At 39.0% G+C, this 21,345-nt stretch overlaps 3 protein-coding genes across 8 annotated transcripts in view; 1 reads left to right on the top strand and 2 right to left on the bottom strand.

Moving 5' to 3' along the window:
- LOC145969711 (uncharacterized) overlaps window positions 1-20,816 on the top strand; it is a 66,189-nt gene extending 45,373 nt beyond the window's left edge. The window contains exons 3-18 of one of the 5 annotated variants that reach the window (XM_083095911.1): window positions 12,714-12,807; window positions 12,875-12,988; window positions 13,085-13,208; window positions 13,310-13,470; window positions 13,562-13,723; window positions 13,821-14,181; window positions 14,323-14,418; window positions 14,570-14,889; window positions 15,054-15,158; window positions 15,232-15,497; window positions 15,568-15,813; window positions 16,150-16,387; window positions 16,465-16,534; window positions 16,735-16,796; window positions 16,888-17,054; window positions 17,275-20,816. In XM_083095911.1, the coding sequence (XP_082952037.1) occupies window positions 12,714-12,807; window positions 12,875-12,988; window positions 13,085-13,208; window positions 13,310-13,470; window positions 13,562-13,723; window positions 13,821-14,181; window positions 14,323-14,418; window positions 14,570-14,889; window positions 15,054-15,158; window positions 15,232-15,497; window positions 15,568-15,813; window positions 16,150-16,387; window positions 16,465-16,534; window positions 16,735-16,796; window positions 16,888-17,013 (2,545 nt within the window). In that variant the 3' untranslated portion in view covers window positions 17,014-17,054; window positions 17,275-20,816. Of the gene's footprint in view, window positions 1-12,599; window positions 12,808-12,874; window positions 12,989-13,084; window positions 13,209-13,309; window positions 13,471-13,561; window positions 13,724-13,820; window positions 14,182-14,322; window positions 14,419-14,569; window positions 14,890-15,053; window positions 15,159-15,231; window positions 15,498-15,567; window positions 15,814-16,149; window positions 16,388-16,464; window positions 16,535-16,734; window positions 16,797-16,887; window positions 17,089-17,177 lie in introns of those variants that run through there. The other 4 variants (XM_083095910.1, XM_083095912.1, XM_083095913.1 and 1 more) reach the window with 4 other exon arrangements.
- Window positions 8,942-11,116, bottom strand: LOC145969768 (uncharacterized). Its single transcript, XM_083095995.1, has 2 exons — window positions 11,111-11,116; window positions 8,942-10,679 (listed from the first exon to the last, which is right to left on the bottom strand). Exons 1-2 carry the CDS (start codon window positions 11,114-11,116, stop codon window positions 9,126-9,128), a joined length of 1,560 nt encoding a protein of 519 aa, XP_082952121.1. The 3' UTR covers window positions 8,942-9,125.
- The window catches only part of Hwt (SH2 domain-containing adapter heavyweight), a 121,595-nt gene continuing 117,482 nt past the window's right edge, over window positions 17,233-21,345 (bottom strand). For both annotated transcript variants that reach the window (XM_083095908.1, XM_083095909.1), the window contains 3 exons: window positions 20,617-20,815; window positions 20,227-20,346; window positions 17,233-20,138 (listed from right to left, as the gene is read on the bottom strand). In XM_083095908.1, coding sequence (XP_082952034.1) covers window positions 19,949-20,138; window positions 20,227-20,346; window positions 20,617-20,815 — 509 coding nt within the window. In that variant the 3' untranslated portion in view covers window positions 17,233-19,948. The remainder of the gene's footprint in view (window positions 20,139-20,226; window positions 20,347-20,616; window positions 20,816-21,345) is intronic.

The raw sequence follows: 21,345 nt of genomic DNA, 5'->3' as shown, positions 1-21,345 counted from the left end.
CGATTCGCGGCCGATCCGCGCGCGATTGGACGCAAACGGAACGGCAGCGACGGGCCGCGAGTAATCGATTTTTCGCATCCGACGGGGCAGCAGCAACTACGCCGTATATAATCGCGAAACGGCAGAATAATTTCCGAATTCAACCGCGCTCGCTCGCACAGTTGACTGTACCGATATACAAAACGCGCGCGGGCATTTAATGGAATTGAAACGGATAATCCTCGCGCGATTGCCGCCGATTGTACGTCCCTTTGCTGCGATTTACTCTTCCTTGCCGGCCATATGTTTTGCGGGACATTCGACGGACCGTTCGTTGACTCGATGCGAAAAATAGTCGACGCTTCGCGTTGACCCGCTCGCCCTTTTCCAGAGCTCTCTCTTTCTCTTTCTCTCTCGTAAGAGTCGAAAATGCACTCCACCGCGAACTCTTGTCCTGGAATCGGTCGGTGCGAAAACTAAAATTCGAAATTGCTCGGTGAAAATAAATGCGCGAACCGTTAAAATAAACAGGAACCGGGGGAGAAGTCGGCGAGGGGCGAGCGCATATTTTTATATGCCCGGGGAAAATATCGGAGTGTGAACGGCGGGCCATTTTCTGGCCATTTTTCTGAGGTGTACGGCGTGACGAACCGTGCTGTATTTGTTTTCCGCGCGATAACGAGTTTCGTATATAGACGAGTTCGTTATTTGCACGCGCGTTTCGTTACATACTAATTTTAACGTGCGAACTATACAAAACGACATATGTTTCATACAAGGGATTTTATCGGAATAAAACAATAGCTTTTGCAATAGTCAATTGGTTGACAGAATGTCGACCGAATTTGTATGAATAATAAAAAAAAAATCTAAAATATCCTTCTTTTTTGGATGTATACTATACATTTTTCGTATCTTTTTAGTGTTATTTGTGGAACATTCGATCGAGCAATATCGCCAATCTCGAAATGGGATGCTTAAATTTTATGTCTATAAAGAATCTTCTAACATAGTTTTTGAAGAGTTTTTGCGAATCGATATTACTCCGAAGACATTTGATGTACAGCGAAATTGATAGCCAATCGAGCGAATGAACGGGAGAATTCGTGTAAAAAGTTGCAAAGATTTACGTTCTCTTAGTCAGATGAAATGCTAATCGTAAGCACACGAGGAGGGTGAGGCAGAGGAAGGAGTGACACTCACGCACAACCGATGAAATCGAACGCGAAGAATATCTGATTCGGGAAAGCGTCAGCTTGACTGTCTCGCACGATTTCATCCGCGTAGAAATAGCCGCGTCCGTCTACAAATCGAACGATATGGGCTGGCATCGTGGAATTCCTAAACGCGAGCCAATAAAAACTTTTCCAATTGACTTCCCTCGCGGCTTAATTCACCGGAACCGAACGTAAGTAGCGAGGCGGATTGTATGGCGAGCAGAAGGTTACTCAACGATGACGACGTTGGCGGCGGCGACGACGACGATAGCAGTCGGCGACTAGAAAGAGGAAGAGCGAAGGAGAGAGGGGAATCGGATTGGCACGATCGCCGTCTTGGAAGGGTGAGAAGGGCGAGGGTTGTCCGGAAAGAGTGCGATCCAAAACTCGCATCCGCCTGCGTGCGATCGCGCGCGGCTCCGATTTCAATTTAGATCGTCTGCGGGATCCGCGCGACCTGATTTCTTTCAACAATCTCCCCTCCCATTCCATTTCGCAGCCCGGTTTTATTAGCGTAGTTCAATGGAACACTTTGTATACAGCGGTCGAGGCAAAGCTCAGCTCTACGAAGTCGGCCGTAGTCGATCGAATTGCGAGGCCAGCCGTGAGGAATATGGATGAGATCCGGAAAACCTCGAACTACCCCCGGGTCTTTTGAAAGGATTTTAAATGTAACAGTAAATGCCAGTTAAAAGATGGAAGATAACGGTAAAGATTTATTTTTGACGACGAGGTGTATGTGTATATTGAAAATTGTTTTACTTAATTTCATCATCGCGAGCCAATAATATCTTGAAGAAAAAATCTGTTAGCGTTGCGCGAACTCTGTAGAACATAATATTAAAGATATACATCCTTCCTCGAAATAAAGAAATAAGTCATTAAAGTACAAATCGACGTAGAAGGCGAGAGCGATAAAGAAGGAGAGGAACGCCTGGGGCAAAAATACGGCTACTGGGATGCGATTTATCGGCGGGGCCCGAGAAGGGAAAAAGTCTTTGTAGGATTGATAGTGACGAGGGTTCGATGTCGTGGCGGGGAGCAGATTGAAGGGAGAAAGAAGGGCGAAACGAGCCAAGGGGAAAGAAGGTGGATAGATGGGAGAGAGGAGGGGGAAAGGTCGGATATCGGCGTAGTTCCGTAAAGTTTCGATAAGTCGGTCCCGAAGCGTTTACTTCCTAGTGAGCACGACTGCCGAGCCGTAGGATGGAAGACTGAAGGAAGTCTAGACTTTGGAAGATCAAAAGGTACCGTCGGTCTGGAAATAACGCGACTCTGGGTGTCTGACTTCGCAGTCGTTGAGTTTCCGGAGAATCCTCCTCTCGCGCCATCTTTCGCCTCTTCCTCTTCTCCATCGAGTTTTACCTTCTTTTCTGCTCCTTCTACTCTCTTTATTCCTCAGCACGACATGATCGTCTCTCTTCTTGCATTATAGTAAGCAGGTCACTTCCATGGATCGCGCGATCTCTTGTCTCGAAACGCGGCCGAACCGCCAAATTTGATATTCAACTATGGCTATCACCCGACATAACAATGACATTGTTAATCTTTCTGTCCCACAGAGCGACTCCACAATTGCTGCTCTATAATTAAAGCGGAAATTTCAATAGGAAGGAGTAAACCCGCGGTAATCCATCGATTCAGTGCGGTAATATCGGACGACTATTTCACACGATGCGATATCCTAGTAGGAAACGCAATCCTGGAAAGAGAATCGCTCGCTCGCAGCATGAATGAACCGGCCCGCCTTTTCATTTTTGCTTCGTTTCATCGTTGCGGAAGATTTTCCGCGAGATCAAAGCACGCGACTGAAACTTTGATGCGATTACGTCCGCGTGTAAGAACCAATTGCATCTTTTTCGTGATGGAGAAACGGAGCAGCCGCGATCTCGCTTATCCATGAAAAGGAGAACAAAACGTTCAGCGTTCGGGGTCGCGCGCGCGCTCGTATTAGGATTCTATTAACCTATTTTCCCCCCGACTATCACACGCGCGGGTCAAACCACAAAAGAGAACTCTAATGACATTTCTTTTTAACGATCGAGGCGGTGGCGCCGCACGCGCGCTCGGCCTCGGAAAAATAGCATTGTTTCGCTGCGGAATAAAATGCGCAGATTGCGTTTCCCCCCCGGAGCGAGTGCGGAAGTGCCGATTGTTTCTTTACAACGAAATGTTGAGTAATCATGAAGAAAACTTCTCCTGCAACTCTTTTCCGTTCACCGAGAAACTCGTCGGCGAATACGTATATAAGCGAAATTTTATTGCGAATCTGACAATTGTTTCGATTTGCGCTGTCATAAGTGCACTTCAACAATTGCCTCGTTCCTTGAGCAATTTCTACAGCAAAGGGGTACGTTTCTTTGAAATGATAGAAAATTTTTCATTACGTCAAAGCCATTAAGCTCAAAGAATATGTTCATTATCCTATTTTTATTACTGCGTTTCATCTAGTGTTTTTTATAATACGATTTTGATTTGCAGTTTTTATAATTGTTTGGCTCAATTCGTATTGTACGCTTTGTTATTTGATTATTTTTTTACTATTTATTGATTAAGTTGATTGTTCTTTCAAAAGCGTGCGTACAGAGATTCGTAGATTTCATTATACAAATGATATCACGCTCGCGTATAAATGTCTGCGGTATTGCCTTTATTAATAGCAATCGCCTGGAATCGCCGTAGTTATTATCGCGTCGATTTAATATTGTAATAGCGATTTCATACTCACGCATAGTTACGCGCGGAATCGCATTTATATGCATCGATATCAAGCATTACCGCAGAGTGCACGGCCGATTATATAATTACTACTCGTGGATACGCATCGCGATGATATTTAGCTCTTGTCCGATTTAATCGGACGATGTGATCGTAAAATTTCCATTTCCAATCTGGTAAGTTGGGCGGTAGCAAATTTATGGAACAAAATAACCCAGCGTTCTCATTTCTTCGCGATCGATATCTCTGGCCATTTTTGGTTGGCTCGATCTTTATGATGAATCCATAAAGAGGCAAGGCGGTATATTCCGACAGAGCCCAGCGTTTCGAAATGGAAGAAGACAAGGCAAAGAGTGGGAGGAAAATGGCTTTCAATATCCCGGAAAAGGAATCGCAAAAATTCGGATATTAGCTCGCTTCACGTCGATGGTAATCATATGTGAGGAGTCGTCGGTCTACGAGAGCAAGGGTAGCCTAGAAAGAAGAGATAAAAAGAGAGGAAGAGATAGAGAGATGGGGAAAAAGGACGACGAGCAAGATGGAAAGCGAGGAAGGGGCGAACGCGGACCCGACTTGCCTTTGAGGTTCTGCCAAAGAACATTCCGTTCGAAAAATAAAGCAAATAAATCGCGTGCTTCAGACGTTTACGTAATGGGAAACGAAATAGAATGTTGATACGACGAGTTGTTTCGCGCGCAGCATCGGCTGCCGATTTGGTTGTTGCGAATTGTGCACCACCTTCGGCATCGTGCCGCCTGTGATTCGTTCGGTATGCGTGTGCGAGTTCGGGAAAATGCGAAACGCAAAGGTGAACCCTAGCTGCGTCTCTCGTTGGACCACCTTGTGTAGTAAGGAAAAAGCCAGGTGCTCTACGAGGAAAAATATCCAATCTACTCCTGTCGGTCAAAGGGAAAGTATCTCGAAGCAAAAAGGCCGACAGAATGACGTGAACGCGGCAACGTCGAAGTAGACGAACCTCAAGCAGAAGTGAAGGAAAGAAGGAGTTTCGCATCGACGCGCCGAAGTTACTCTAAAAACGTCTCTTAGTCGCCTTCTTTGGCCGCCTTGTAGTTCAGTTTGTTGCACGTAATTTATTATGTGGTCTGGCCTCGAATGGATGCTTCATCGGGATAAGAGGTCGATAAATTAATATACTAATTATCGATTTTAACTATCGAAATAAAGCGTCATCATGATAAGCTTCAGTATGACAAAAATTCACTTTATACAGATGATATATAATTGCAATACAAAATTTGGGTTAAATTCTATTTATAAATTCTGTCATGTAATATTTAAACACGTAATAGAAATAGAAAATATTTAATCACGTAAGTACATACAAATCAAAATATATGTCAGGACACATTTACACTAAAACTGTGTAAAAATATGATGTGCATAAAATTAGTCGTAGAAATATAACTTTGTGTAGTAAATTTTAAATCATTTAAAATGAACTTAAATCTTAATAGAAATTATATATATATATCCGTTTTATATTTTAAAATTATAATTTTATAGTAACTATATAAAATGAGCTCTCTCTATATATATGTATATATGAGCATTATTACGTATATACATATAAATACTCTTTATTAATCTCTTTATAATTACTCTTTATTAATTTTATAATAATTTTAAAATATAAAATGAAGAGGATTATTTTTATGAACTCTTATAATACGAAACTCTGCTTCGTCATAATTTTATTCACTCCGCTATGATAGAAGCACGAATATTTCGATGAATATTCATTCCCGGGTATTTTTACCACGCTGTACATTAATGACAAATGCGATCGATAAAAAAACCCTAAGTACTCTCTCGACCGTATCGCGGGGTGCATTTTAGGCGGCAACTTTTTCTCGTTGTTCCACTCGGATAACACCTGCGTGCGCAGATCGTTACGAAATTGCACGCTACACTCTCATGCAGGTTTAAAAGCTCAAGCGTCGTTGCGGCCCGGACTTATTTCTTGATACCCGTAGATGCTTTTCGGTGGATTTACAGCTGACAGTACGTACGTAGGCAAGTGCTCCCGGTACCACGACGGGCAAGGAAGGCTTTACCCGGATGGGGGTTTACGAAACGGAGTCTGGGAGAAGGAACAGGGGGAGAGAAAGAAAGAGAGTCCTCCTGGAGGCAGGAGGCAGCGATAAAACCAGCACCACGGAGGCGCGTCGGCCGGGATGTTTTTAAAACTTACTCCTCCATCCGCGCCGACACACCCATACCATTAAGAAGGACATACCGGGGAGAACCTCTCTTCCTCCGCAATTTCTCTATCACTCTCTTTTTTTCTCTCTTTCTTCCTCGGTGTTCCTCCCATCCTCCTCTCTCTCTCTCTCTCTCTCTCTCTCGCTCATATCGTCTTCTTTTTCCTCTTCAACAAGCGGCCTGTAAAGTCTGCTGTGTACTACGTCTTTCGGCTTCACCCTGACAAGAATACACGTCACGCTCGAACAACTCACTCCGCACTCTTCCTATCTTTCCCACCGTTTCGCTTCTCCTTCCTACCATTTCCCGCACCGCGTTCTATCCGTTCTCGTTCGAGCCAGAAACCAGACAGGAGCGGATTCGCCGCGCCTGCAACCTCTCGCTCGCAAGATTTCGGATCACGCGGAGAGGAAGGAGGAGAGATTGGTGATTCGCGAGCGGAACCCTCGAGGTCGTTCGCGCGGATTTAAATATCTGAAAACGGCAGAGAGAACGCCCTTTCCGCCATGCGTTTAGTAAGCCCTGTTTCCCTTTTCTTTTCTCACGCGCTAGAGCGTCAATCTCCTATCAGACGGGTCCCGGTCTCCATCGTCTTACTGTTAAAAGCCGGGTTTCTCTTTTCTCTCCTACTTCCAATCTCGTCTTCGCTTCCTCCACTTTTTACCGTCTGAAAGCTCGATAGACTTACGGCCCTGGCTGTGCGCTTATCTCCGAGTTACGTGCGAATATACGTGCGAGGGTGCTTACTAGTATAAAATAGGTTGAATTTAAGAGGCTAAATTCGAGAGGAGACAATTTATTCGGCATTTTGCAGTATTATTTTTGTTATAGAAAATATTTTGTATAGCCGCCATGGGAATGTTTCTATTTGGAAGTTTCGAACGCGATGGTTTTTATCGAAATTTTATTTCACATGACATAATGCACAACTGGTATTGATCTACTTCATACAGCGATAAACAAAAATTTTTGACATAGCATATAAATGTTACAAATAATGGATGACTTTTTAAATGGCGTGGATTACACTATGTTCAATTAAATTTGAACAAATATTTCGCGAAACGTTTTACGAGCGTCATATATTTTTTGACTGAAATATTTCAAATGCGTGTTTTGTCGCAAAATGCCGGGCTCTTAACTAAAATTTGATCGGTTGCGTATTTACTTGCGCCATAGTGGCAACGCGGCCCAACTTTTGCGAGAATCCCCTTAAGCTACGTACACACAGTTAATAGATCAGACCGTGCGATAATCGGATTCGCGCCGCGTCAGTGCGGTAATAACGCCATTCTCCCCAATCCAGGGGAGCTCTCATTTTTCGGCGAGCGTCTTTAATTAAGATCTTCCGTGGAAATTTCCCTAGCGTATTCGGCCAGGGGAGAAGGAAGGCGCGGAGGAAGAAGCTCACCGAAAGCGTCCGCAATTCCTCGATAAACCGCGCTGAAAGGAAACTCGTTAAAACCAATCTGCCAGGGATCGAGTCGATCGTTTTGCACCATTCGACTGCGGCAAGCAAGGGAGGGAACGAAGGGTGACCCGAGATCACGTGGAGAGCCGCTGAAGGACAAGTGAGAGACAGCTCGAGGGCGAGGGCAACGAAGAAAGGCGATTAGAGTCTCTGAAAAACGAGAAATTTTCCATGTCCCTCAGACATCGGCGCTTAGAACGACGAATCTTATTCCTGATTATATCAACGTTGTTGACCGTCGAAGAAGGAAGAAAGGGCGATCTAATTAAAAACTTTCGAAAGCTTCCGGTCGAACCTCGCGGCGATTTACAATCGACGCGTTCATCGACATAAGATAAGACAAGTTAAAATCGAAAATGCATGGAGAGGAAAAGACAAAGGGTTGAACAAGGTTGTTTATCTTTTTTGGTCTCTGGGATACTAAAAATAAAGACAGAAAACACAGGATAGATATATATTATATATATTATATATTAGATATATATTATATTACAAAAATATATTTAAAAAAGAGAGATAGATATAGAGAAAGAGAAAAAAAGATAAAAAGAAAGAAGAAAATGGAGGAGGAAAGCGAATTGCTCAAAAGCAGCGACTACTAGACGTAGAAAGTGAACATGGCAGATCAACCAGGAGAGGGTAGATAATTAGACAAGAAACACAGACCTCGCTCTAACTTCTCCCAGCACTACCTGCCGCATCCGATCTTCTCCCCGCGCTCGAGCCCGTATTCTCTTTAATTAAATATAAGCGTCGGGCCTATCCCTGTTTCTCAAACTGTGCCGTCTACCTTCTCTCCCCGCATGTATCCTTCGATGCTTTCGTATTGAGTTCTAGACGTATCTACGTTTATATGAGGCGTACATATTGCTCCAAAACATATATTGCATTAATTAATTATTGGCATTGCATTAATTAATTATTGCATTAATTATTGCCAAATAAAAAAAAATTTCCATCACATTTTATAAATTATTTTCTACATCTTAAATTCACAAAATCCTTATTAAATATTATATTATTAATTACTTTCATAATATATAACCTCTTTTTTTCTCTCTAATTTCTCACATCGCGCGTTACATGTATTACGAATATACGCTTTCAGCCTCAATGAAAGAATCGAATTACCTTTAATTAAAACGCTTTCTCTTGATACATCTTTATTTGTGAAAATAACAGTTTGATATTAATATTATATTTTAAACTGTATGTGTGTGTGCGCTAGTTTTAGCATTGTAATAATATCATAATATTTATAGTGTATTATAATGTTATAATAATATTATAATAATATCGTAATTAATAATATCTATCTTTGCTGTTATTATTTTTTCTAATTATTGATTATAAGCAAACGTATTCGAAGTATGTTTTCGTAACGCTGCAGTACGATTTAGAGTTTCGTGTCCTTTTCGAATTAGCGGTGATTCGGTAGTAATTATCTTGAAAGCATGGTGCGAAGTCTCGAATTTTCGATTAGTATCGCCACTTGCCAACCTCTCCGAGTTGAATACTCATTCTATTGTTATCGAGCTTGATTCAGTATTTGCTTTATCAACGAATGTTGCATTAGGATCAATTTGCTTCATGGAGTTTATAATAAAGCTATTATTAAAACCGATCTTTGGAATAGCATCTGCCGAAGAACTTTGTAATAAAAGCGATGAATTTGTCTTTGAAATATTTTTATTATTAATAAAGTACGGTCTAACGCGTGCTCTTCGCCGTTCTTTGTCAAAATCAAAATTTATTGGCACCTGATCATGCGATATTTTAGTTTGATTCATATTTGGATATCTAACATAATAATTATTAACATCCGGATTTCTGCGCTGATAGCCATGACTGTTTTTATATTGTTGATATTTTTCCATTTCGTTTTCATTTTCTACATAAAAAGGCGACAACAGTGTATCATTATGACGCAATGGCTCGAAATTAGCATTTGTGTGATTTATGTCGCGATTATTCCAGACAAATCCAGCAACTTCCATACTGTCCATAGAAGAAGCTATTCGCTGTTCACTTATATTGTTCGCCGGTGACTCGAGGAAACTCTCGATTGATTGTCTGTGCGTATTCAGGGAGTCGAAAACTCGGCGGAATATTCGCTGATAAATTTGCTTCTCGTGCTTGGGAAAGGTATTATTCAAACGTGTCGCTTGATCCGCTACGAAGTGCGATGATATCGAATGATTCGGAGCGAAATGCGCGACGTTGATCGGCGGATGATCCACCGGTACCACATGAATCAAATGCTTTTGACCCCGTTGATCTCTTCCCAGGATCAACTTGGGTGCCAATTGATTCGCTTCTTCCGTGACTTTTTCCACGGGTCGAGGTCGATGTCCCATATTCCTGAATCGGTGCTTCTGCTCGAGCGACTTGTCGGTACTCGTATTCCCCTGAATGTGATTCTTTTCTTGCGAGATTGAGTCCCGTTCCGTCAACCGCCAGAGATCCTGCGATCGATGATGTTGTTGGGAAAAACTGTTCTCGAGATTAGGTAGAGAATTTTCCGAGCCGTTGTCGTGCTGCATTCTGGTGATCGAGATTGAACCCCGTTCTCCCTGGGGTGTTGCGTAAATATAGGAATTGGGCCAGAAGCTCGTGCGGAAGTGATCGTTCGTTTGCGAGATTATAGTCAGCTGGAAATCATGTCGCGATGGGTCGGAAACTGACGGCCGCTTGATTCTCCGCAGGATCCACTTGAATAAGGGATTTCCCTGTATTGCGCACGGTTCGCAATCGACGCATCCGTCCTCGCATAGCATCCAATGGCCATTGAGCAGACGATGGACATTGCCGCGTGACAGAACGATATTCGCGTCGTCGCTCGAATACGTCGCAGTGATCGGACCACCGTAGAAGGAAGCATCCAACGGGCGTTTGTGGATCGCCTTGATATCGAACGGCAACGGAATGACCGACTCGAGAATAATCTCACGGAGCACGAACTCTTGAGATGGTGCGAGATACCACGGAAGTGACGGTATCGCGGGATTGTATCGCTGCTGTTGCTCCGCGTATCTGAAGAGATCGCCATGAGTCCGAGTAAACAGAAGAAGCTGAAAGGGACGCAGATTACATTTTCGCCGAATATTTACTCGGTATGTATTTATAGTATAGGGCACCAGAGTATGTTCGAACTAGACTAATGTCATTTTCGAGGCTGCCCTCAGGCCTGTGGTGGCGGATATAAAATTATTGCTCGATGCATTTTAAATACACATGTCGGAGCAATCGGAAAATATATATAATTTGTGGATTGCAATTGGACCGCGTGAAGATATATAAGTAGATCATTCGCTGAATTTTTTCAATCCGACAGATATGTCAACAAACTCTGCGACACCAATTATAAGAAGATTTAAAATTAAAAGTCGGAATTAATTCTGTCGCGAACCGAGATAAAAACATCAAGCTTTTCAAGCGATATGACAGATTTAATGCCATCGGGGATATAAGAGATATTTTAAAATTGATCGTTCGCACTCACCGTCATCACCGCATAGCTCCCCTTTAACGTATACATCATTTTGTAGCCGCGATCGCCACTGTACTGACCGTACGCAGAAAAATCGCGAAAGAAGACAGAAAGAGGCTGTCTCTCACCTGACGGATGAGTAAATCATACGAACGCCGTAACACCGCCGTGCTATCGAATGTCGAGGCGTCCGACTAGATATCGGCCAGAATGCTGACATTACTCACAGCTAAACATTCGCCCGGTGATCAAACAACGTAACTCAAATAACACCAATGTCGGCTTTATCACGGGTAATTCGAGAACGCAGCTATACAGATGTACCACTACTGAATCATTCATACTTGAAACGTTACTCAAGCTTCTCCAGATTTTCGTAAATATCGATAATGTGTATGATGGAATTTAAAGGAGAAGATTATTTTTTAGATATGTGATTTCTTCTGAGAGATTTCGAAATAATTAATGTTAACATTAATATTATAATATTAATAATATTAATATTAATATAATATAATAATTAACTGAATTATTTGAGGAGCACTTTCATAAAATAGACTGTACAAAATTGAAAGATCTTTTAATTATGAGAATTAGGCGAAACTAAAGATAAATAAAGATATAATTTTATTGGTTTTCAAGTTTTCAATCTCAGACAAATATGACTTATTCGTATCTCTAATTCATGTATAATCCGGTTTGAAAATATGGAAATTTTAATTCATCCCCCGGCTTTACGGTACAGGAGAATTCATCATCGTCGCGGAATGGATATGCGAGCGATATAAATACACGATCGAGCTGACGTCGATTGTATCTGTCCAACGGAAACGCTCGAGAATATCATATCCGGGGACTCGATAAAATATATACGGTTCGATGTAATCTGTGATAGCGCAGCTAGCCTGATTCTCTATTTCACGTTTTGGTCTACCGGCCACGTGCAGTCAGATAAACCGAACTTGTTTGTAGAGAAATGACGCGCGGTGAATTATTGTTTCATTAACGCGCCATATCCATGATGTTTGATGGTAGGAATGATTGAAAAATATTAGACTGCAAATTGCGTTGTAATAAAATTTTTTATGATTTATATGATACTTTTGGGGCGTATAACATAAATGTTATTAAGGAAGATACTTTTTTCTAATAATGTAATGCAATATACATAAAAATTTAAAATCATTATATATGTACAGTATCCCAAGATACATTGAAATTAATGATTACAATATGAAAAATGACTGTGTGATTAATTTCTTAAGATATAATAGAAGAGAATAATAATATTTAATTATTATTAAGCGTATCATTCATAATAAAGATTAATAATGGAGTAATTTCTTATGAAGGCTTTTTTAATAATATGTTCTATAATACAAATACCTCCCAAAGGGGTACGCTACTTGTCGGGAATATTCGTGGCGCCAACTATGAATACAGAGACAAAACCTATTTTCCTCAATCTGTTGGATAAGGGATGAATATAGGAACAAAAGGCAATTAATTTTCAAAATTGACAATTTCAACATCTCTCACAATAACCATATTTGTATTTGAGAAAAATATAATTATGTTCTTCTCATAATTCTTGACAAATTAATTATTTATATAGAAAAATGGCTGCGGAAACACCCACAGTGGCTAACGTTGTCAGCCTGCAAATTTCTCTTCCTCAAATGCTCGATCTTGCTCTCGGAACGCCAGAGGTAAAACAATGAGATGACAGATCATGCATACGACAGATAAAAGAACTGACAGAGTCATTGATTTTAGGTCGGCGTGGTTAATTTTAACATTCTTCATAATTTCCTCCACATCTTGTTGCAACAGATAAATTTACAGACTACCAAAGTGGAATATCGTGGCGAAAATGCGAATCGTATTAAAGTGAGGAAATTAATACAATGAATAATTGAATAAAAAAAATTGTAGAAAAATTCTTTTTTTTTCCTTATGTACATATTGATATAAAGATTCTTATAGACGATGATCCCGTCCTTGAAGTTGGGACCTGCTCTTTATCTTCAGGAGTACAATATTACCGATAGTACTGGTAAAATATCAGAACGAATTCGAGAAGATATAGACGTTAAAATATTTACAGAAGGTACAAACCTTTGGCTTCCCGCGTTTCATAATATCATACATTTATTTAATCTGCAATCTATGCTATTATATATATAATAAAGCATATGTAATGTGATCCAGATATTCAACCACTTACAGAGGAAGATTTAAAATTAACGAAAGGAGTAACGCAACAAATAGGTCCTGGAAAGGAAAGTGATCCTCAGACGGTCATATTCGTAGAACCTGTTGTAAATGGTTCTCCTCCTACAGCATTAGCGTTCAAGGAACTCGAACAATCTGTACGTAGAAGAAATTAATTTTGAAATATATATTGTTACGTAGATAGTAATAGAATTGAAAAACATCATTAAATTAATAAATCAACAATAGGTGAAACAATTACAACAACAGTATCAAGCTCTGGAAGATTTATCTACGACTCCAGAAATAGTTGAACGTTTAAAGGGCAGAAACGGAGATCCTATCGCGGATATATGGCAATTTATTAACATCAATAAGAGATTAGATGCGAGTAAACAAGGTATCGAGAAGGTATACTACTTGTTAATCTCGTAAAATTTTCCCAGACAATATTTACGCTAATATTTTAATGAAAGAAGAGTAACAATAATTTAAAATATTATTACAGCTCACAACAATGGTACAAGATGTGATTAAAGGCGATATAGGTGCAATTACAACAGCAGATATGTCGTTGATTAACGCAAGATTGGATGAACTCGAAGAAAAAGTTGCAAAAATGGAACAAAAGTTCACCAATTTACAAACAATTGCTAATATTGTATTCGAAGATGCATCACCAACTACTGATCATGTGGCAGCAAAACCTATCACAGCAGCAGAAGCTGCAGAAACCACAGTAGCAGCAGCAGAAATCGCAGTCGATGAAGATACTGTACCATCTCTTGAAAAGGAAGAAACAGCAGAGGAAATTCCTAAACCAGTTCATAAAACAGTCGACAAGCTTGCTACTCAATTGACAGCTCCAAGTAACACAAATGCGCAACAATTTTATTTATTTTAGTATTAAAAACATTATTATTTGATTTAAAAATTTTTAATACAGTAACTATATTGTAGTTTTTGAAATGTGTATCCAAAGTAATTTATTAACTAGGAAATGTGTCTAGATAACATAGCAGAAATACGCCAAGATGTTGCTACATTGAAAGTGAATGTAGTCGAGATACAGCGGGAACTACAAGATCTTAATAAAAAAATTGCACGTGCGTCTATTAATGATTCTTTCATTTATAATCTCATTTATTTTATTTTATTATTTATATATTATTCTTGAAACTGTGTATATAAAAACCGAAATATTCACGAAAACAATTGTTGATGCGTCAGCGATGTGAGAGAAGTCTGTTATTGCAGAAGTCGCTAAAGATAAAGAGAAGGTAGTTGAAGTGAGTGATGCTGCAAACTTGGAGCAGTGCTTGGAAGCTGTGAAAAATGTAGAGACGACACATAACAAAGTCATGAACGACATTATCGAACGAGTGATTGCATTGGAGAAAGAAACTGAGTATTTGTCAGAAAAAGTGAACGTTATGCAAGCAATGGATAAAATAGGTGACGTTGATATCAATGAACTCGTTACAAAAATACAAGGAATAGAAGCGGATGTGGAAAGAATCGGAGAAACAATAGACAGACTGTTCGATGATAAAGAGAAAAAAGAATCTCACATTAATGTACGCGCGAACTCTTAGTAAAAAAATAATTAAAATATTATTCACTTTTTATATTAAACAGCAATCAACTTTACATTAATTTGTAACTATTTTTTTTGTTCCCTTGTATTTTATATAATTTATTCGAGTGACTATATTTACGACGAATGATTTTATGCTGATAGACATTGCTGGAACAAATAGAACTTTTAAAAACTGTCAAAGCAGACAAAGAAGATCTCGAAGATGCTTTGGCTGATAAAGCTGATACTCAAGCAGTTAACAGAAAAGTATAAAAGAGTATCATAAATCCATTAAATCTCATCTATGATACAGATTAAGATATCACGAAAATTGCTGTAGGTATCACACGATCAATTCGATGCTGCTTGTGACGATCTTTCGCGTGGTCTCGAAGAGGCGATTGACAAATTGACTAAGCAAGAGTCGATTTGGCAACAAGCGCTTGACGAAGTGCAAAATGAAATTGCAGGCAAAGTGGATAAAATCGAGATGACGCCGTTGAAGGACTTTATGAATAAGAAATTGAAGTCTCTTCAAGAAAAGTTGAAAATTATGGCCGAAGCGAGGCGTGAGATCGAAGCGGCTGGAACGAAAAAACTGCTCAGGTGAATATTTCACGCTCGCAAGTAAGATTTTAACGCATCCGCAATGTCGATCTTCTTCTTTGTTGTTTAGGGATGTTCAATGTATATCGTGCGACAAGGACGTCGTGATGAAAACAGAGGAAGCCGGCAGATTTCGTGCCGAACCATTGCCTTGTACCATCAGTATGAAGCCTTATCTCACATATCAGTTGGACCAAGTTAGGAAGCAGCAGAGAAAATTGCCTCACAGCAGAAATATGATCCAATTTGAGATTGCAATGCGGGAGGAGATCAAGAAAATAAAACCGAAAGAAGAAATGCTCGCGAAGTCTCCCAGGTAACTAATATCATTTCGTTCGATCTTGGAATTTCGAAAAAATATTACATGCCATATCGAAAAACAAATAATATATCATAAAGTAATATATATATATATATATATATATATATATATATATATATATGTATGTATATATATATTTATTTATTTATATTTATATTTATATTATAATTTAAAAATAATATTAAGAAAGATATATATATATATATATTTTTTTTAAACTAACTTTTCACAAATTTACTTTCCTATTATAATTGTGTAAACTTAGTAAATCTCAAAGCTTTTACGTAGCGTATTATGATAGCTTAAATTTGATAAGTTTAATATATTTAGAGATCATCTCTGCAATCGATATTGCGGCGGAAGTCACACGATCGTGACTCCTCAACAAAAAGTTATGCGGGTAGAACATTTCTTGACCCAATGGGGGCCGCAGACGATACAATTAACAGACGGTTTGATAAAAGGGAAAGACGGTAAGATGTATCGTAGCCGATTAATGCCGGATAAACTGGATGTCTGCGGACCAACTTGCTGGGAGAGTCAAATTAGCGAGGAAACTCGATCCTCAGTAAGTTTTAATAGGAAATCTCATCATAAGCAAGTATCTATTTCACATGTGAAATTTATATCGATCCATCCTTATAGGTTTCTCAGGAACGTGCTTCGACGTCGTTTCGTAAATCTTCGCCGATTCAACGAAATAACACTGGAAATGGTTAGCGAATAATACAATATTTTGCATTCAAAGAATCAATCATTATTTGACAGGAAAAAGCTGCCGTATAATTAAATCAAATCAAATATGTTAAAAATGTATTTATATAATTATTACAATTATTATTGTTATGCGACACGTGTAATAATTATTAAATTGCATAGTACACTTTCCATATTTTTTTCTGTTATAAATTATAGAAAGACGTAACGCAAGGAAACCATCGAAGGAACCGAGGATAATCGAACTGGCGGAGAAACCGGTATGCCATACTTATTTTAATTACTGAAGATATCGAAATATATAAGCTCTCCTTATACATTTATACCGTGATTACATTTACGTTGGCACAGATTGTAGAAGCGAGCCAAATGACACCGCCACAAAAGAATGTTAATGAACGCCCGTTATTTATCCCAGTTGGATCTCAGGATGAGATCGCGTTATACGAAACTAACAACGTGATAGAGGGAAAATAAATTAAATGACAAGATATATTTTTAGAACAAGGAAAATTTATGTAACTGACATTAAAATTTAATTTAATACTTTTAGATTCTTTTTGAAATGATATAGGTTATAATTTTGTAAAATCTCCCATAAATTTTTTTATTCCCTCATGTAAAAAGATTACTTTTTCTAGAATCATGTAAGAGTGCAAAACAATAGAAATTCTAGTAGAAACATATGATACCAAATTGGAGTTATTAAACGGTTTTATTATTAAGAGAAATTTCTAGAGTATACAAGATTATCTAATAAAGGATTTGTGGGACGTTCGTGGTTTGCTTGCTGGAACAAAAATATTAACTCGTATTTTACGAATGCATATACTCTGCGAGATTAGAATTGCACATTGCCGTCCGAGATTCGTTCACGTTAAATGGCGTAAACAACGCTCAAGGTATTCATTGGACTCACTCCGCATTGCTCGATCTTAACACTATATACCCTACAAACGATACTATATACTAGTATTTTTTTTATAATAATAATATATATATTTTTTTTTATATACTATATGTATACGATAGATCTAAGAGCTACTTCATACAAATTTCAAGGTACAGGAAGTATCTACAAGTTAGTGTCTACCATATAATTTACGTACTACCTCTCGACAAGTAGTATTAATCTACGTTTATGGAATCTCTAGAATTACAATATCATAGAATTACAGCTCTATGATCTTGCGATTAAATCAACGGCGTACAGAAACCTCATCGTTATCATCATATCCAATGCAATAAATATAATATGAAACAAATATATGGATTATATAGTTTCAATGTGTCAATTGCGAGACTATGGGGACAATATAATGTCTTAAACGTTAACATGGATATGCATTATCGATTACAGTTAATAATACTGGCAGCTTAAAATACATACGAATTACACTCAACCTAATCGGACGCGAAAGTAGAGAGTGCCTCGTGCGTAATTCATATATTTCAATTAAATTTAAAATATTGTTTTAATCAGGAAACTAATATTATTATTATTTCTATCAAAATCGAATTATTAAACGATTGAAAGAAACTATTCAACACGATGCTGGCACTCGCTACCGATCGTCGTACAAGTTCCCTACGTCACTATTTAATATTAAGCAAAATTCTTGTTTTCGCGATAGCTAACATAAATTCGTTCACAACCACATTGCGAATCGAATTCCTAATCCGAAAAATTATTGTGACCCCACGGACGTCTCATCATCGCGCCTCACCGACGCGTCGTTGCTGGCTACGTAAATACAATAGCAAATTTAATTATTTATTATCGTTGTCGCGCACGCCCGCGCGACACGGACAAGAAAAATTAAGTAACAGATCACAGGTGAAACTAGGCTATCTCTGTAACAAATTAATATCACATGAAAAAATATGTATCGGTTGCATTCTATCGCAAAGCTTTCCCGCGATTCTGTCGCTAGGGACTGTCGGACGGATGACTCGGATGACGAGCCACCGATGATTCAGATTGGCTGACTTCAATCATCTCTCACCTCTCTATTCTCGTCGTGTTCATTATCATCGTTCGCGTCTCTTTGTAGAAAAGCGCATTATCACCCTCGACTCGTGATTTTTTTTATGAGATTACACAGAACCTTCGCCAAAACAGCGATTGTATCACCCAATATGACGCCGATTTAATTTACTATTGTAAGTTACTTACGCTCGCTTATTGCGATCTAAACCTAATTAATTACTTATCAATGACGACGGACAACTAAACCCTGACTAAATGATTACGATTAGAAGTAAAGTTTGGCATTTTCTTCGCGCTCGCTGCGCGCCTGTCCAGCTTTTTATATCTTCATTCCTTCGAATGGATATTAGGATTATCTTTATTGTGGCTTCCAGCTCACACCATTTCTGGCCATTTACACTTTCGTTACACCTCTCATTAAACCTAAATACGTACATAATCTCCCACGCTCCCTTTCTTATTGAAATTACCATTTCGTAAAGCAGCGTTTCTGATCCCATCTAAATAGTTTCTTTTATAGAAAGTCCGCATAGTCGCGAACTCGAGGAACAACCTTTGTAATAAGTTGGCAAAATTAGCCGGATAAGGCGTTCTCGCGTATACTTTTTCGCATTGTCGATCCTGAATTCATTATCTCTCGTGTATCTTATTGCGCCAAATTTATATCTTCGATAATATCGCCCTTCGAGACTTTCCGTTACGATGCTTTTGATATCATTCAGATAACAATCGTTTGTCTTTACGTCGTGCCGCGATGCATGAGTCTTATGAGGTAGGTTTGCGCGATGTTTTCAAGGAAGACGAAGCATATTCACCCATCTTCATGTTTTCGAATTCGAATAATATATATCGTCCCTATCAATTCTAATTCTATTGCAAAACGGAAGCTTGGACTCGAGCATAGACATGCGGAATTAAATCATCGAAAAGACGATGTCATAACGTTATGAAAAAATTTTTTTTATTCGGAACGAACTTGAGATTCTTCATGCATATTTTAACACCGATTTCTCTCTTTATAAATTGCACGAACCCGGACGCCTAATCGATCGTACTGTGTACCGTTAAGTAGCTTCCCTCAGTCACTGTTTATACTTTTGTACTGTATTCGTACTTTCCCCTGTAACATTTTATGACGGAGCGATATCTCCCGTCGATGCCATTATTGTCCATTATCTCTGGCGCTCTTCGTGCGGAATTCGATTCGTTCAACCGAAATACGAATTGATACGGGGAATCTCAGAGGAAGTCACGTATCATTCGTGGACAATTCGAAAGACTTTTGTCGCACGGAAAAATAATATTCTCCGACATTCCGTTTACTGTATCAAGCTCGTTCATTGCCAAATCGCGCGCTTCGGCGAGAAAAAAGCAGATTATCAAAAGAGGTACAGCACCTTAAATGGCGCTACGATAGATGCGCTACAAAAGCTGAACTATGACTGGATGCAAGAGACACATGTGTTCGGCACCGCGTATCGGAAGACGATTCACGCTGAAATGACGGACCATTTCCGGTATATTCTCGAACGGTTTGCTGAATTGACCCAGGATGTAAGCGTTTAATTCCTCATTCTTTTGGATTCTCATGTGCATGAAACCGCGGGCACTCCTGAAAAAATCAGAATAAAATAATTATGTTGATCATCAAAGAAAAAGTTCGCTAATCAATAAATATAAAAATGTTAATTAACACTTACTTCAAAGACAGAGAATAATCCTGTTTGGTCGATTCGCTATTTCTCACCAGATAGCTTCCTTCTTGATGAACCCGCAAGAGACCTTCCGCCTCGATGCGCGTGATGGAGCCGTGATACCATCTAGATAACAAATTTTCAATAAGTCAAGTATTGTTTTAATAAGTTAATTTGCTCACGAGATTTTACAGTCTCGAAAACACTTCGTGAGAAGTGTCTCCTTGAAATTTAAAGATGAAATACGAGGAAGGATAAGAGTGCGTGAAAGGACTTAGGATAAGACCTTGAAATCGTTAACGAGCTGGAGGCATCATTATTAACGAGATAATATTATCGTGTATCAAGATTCGAAAAATTGCGATAAAAACAACTGACTAGTCTCGATATATTTACCCTTGTCTCTCCAAAGGAAGCTCCACGTCTACCAGATCGGCTGATATCCGAGCTGTACTGATCTCCAGTGGTAAACCGAGACTCAAGCCACCAGGTTTTTTCGGTGCCAATAAACCACCGCATGGAATTCCGCTTGTCCCCGCTGCATTTCCACCGGCGTCCAGATTCAGAGTCATCTTTGGGCGCGACAGACCGCCGCCTGAAATGAGTCACCCGACAGTCAGACGCATCGTGCTCCCGCCAGTAAATACCGATGATATACAGGGATGTATAGAATTGCCAGCAATTTTTCTCTCTCTCTCTCTCCCTCTCTCTCTCTTTCTCTCTTTCTCTTGCGTTAGGGTCCCTTAATAATTGCTACAAATCAGAACTTAGATACGCCGAATAACGAGCAGATTAAGCTGCGTCATCCATGGAAAATTGTTATGGGGTTGTTGACATAGTTTTATTACTCTTATCTACCCTTGTCTAAGTTGGTGTGATTGAGATCAGAAATTAATACAATGTGATACTGATATTTAACACCAAATAATAATTGATATCCGATAAATAATGTGATAGACGATAAATATTTCTAATATTGTGGCATATTGTTGTTAAATTAATATTAGAATTAAATAGAACAATAATGCATAATGATTTATATAACATGATGTATTTTGAAAAAGTCAATATTAAAAATTACTTTTCCCAAAATAATTTTTACGCATATTATTTGAAAATGATGAG

This window comes from Camponotus vicinus, unplaced genomic scaffold (genome assembly GCF_025532165.1).
Source record: "Camponotus vicinus isolate PSW18456_S1 unplaced genomic scaffold, iyCamVici1.0 SCAF_4, whole genome shotgun sequence".
Classification (NCBI taxonomy): Eukaryota; Metazoa; Arthropoda; class Insecta; order Hymenoptera; family Formicidae; genus Camponotus; species Camponotus vicinus.
Note: the sequence above shows the minus strand (reverse complement) of the source record. Positions and strands in the feature narration are given on the sequence as shown.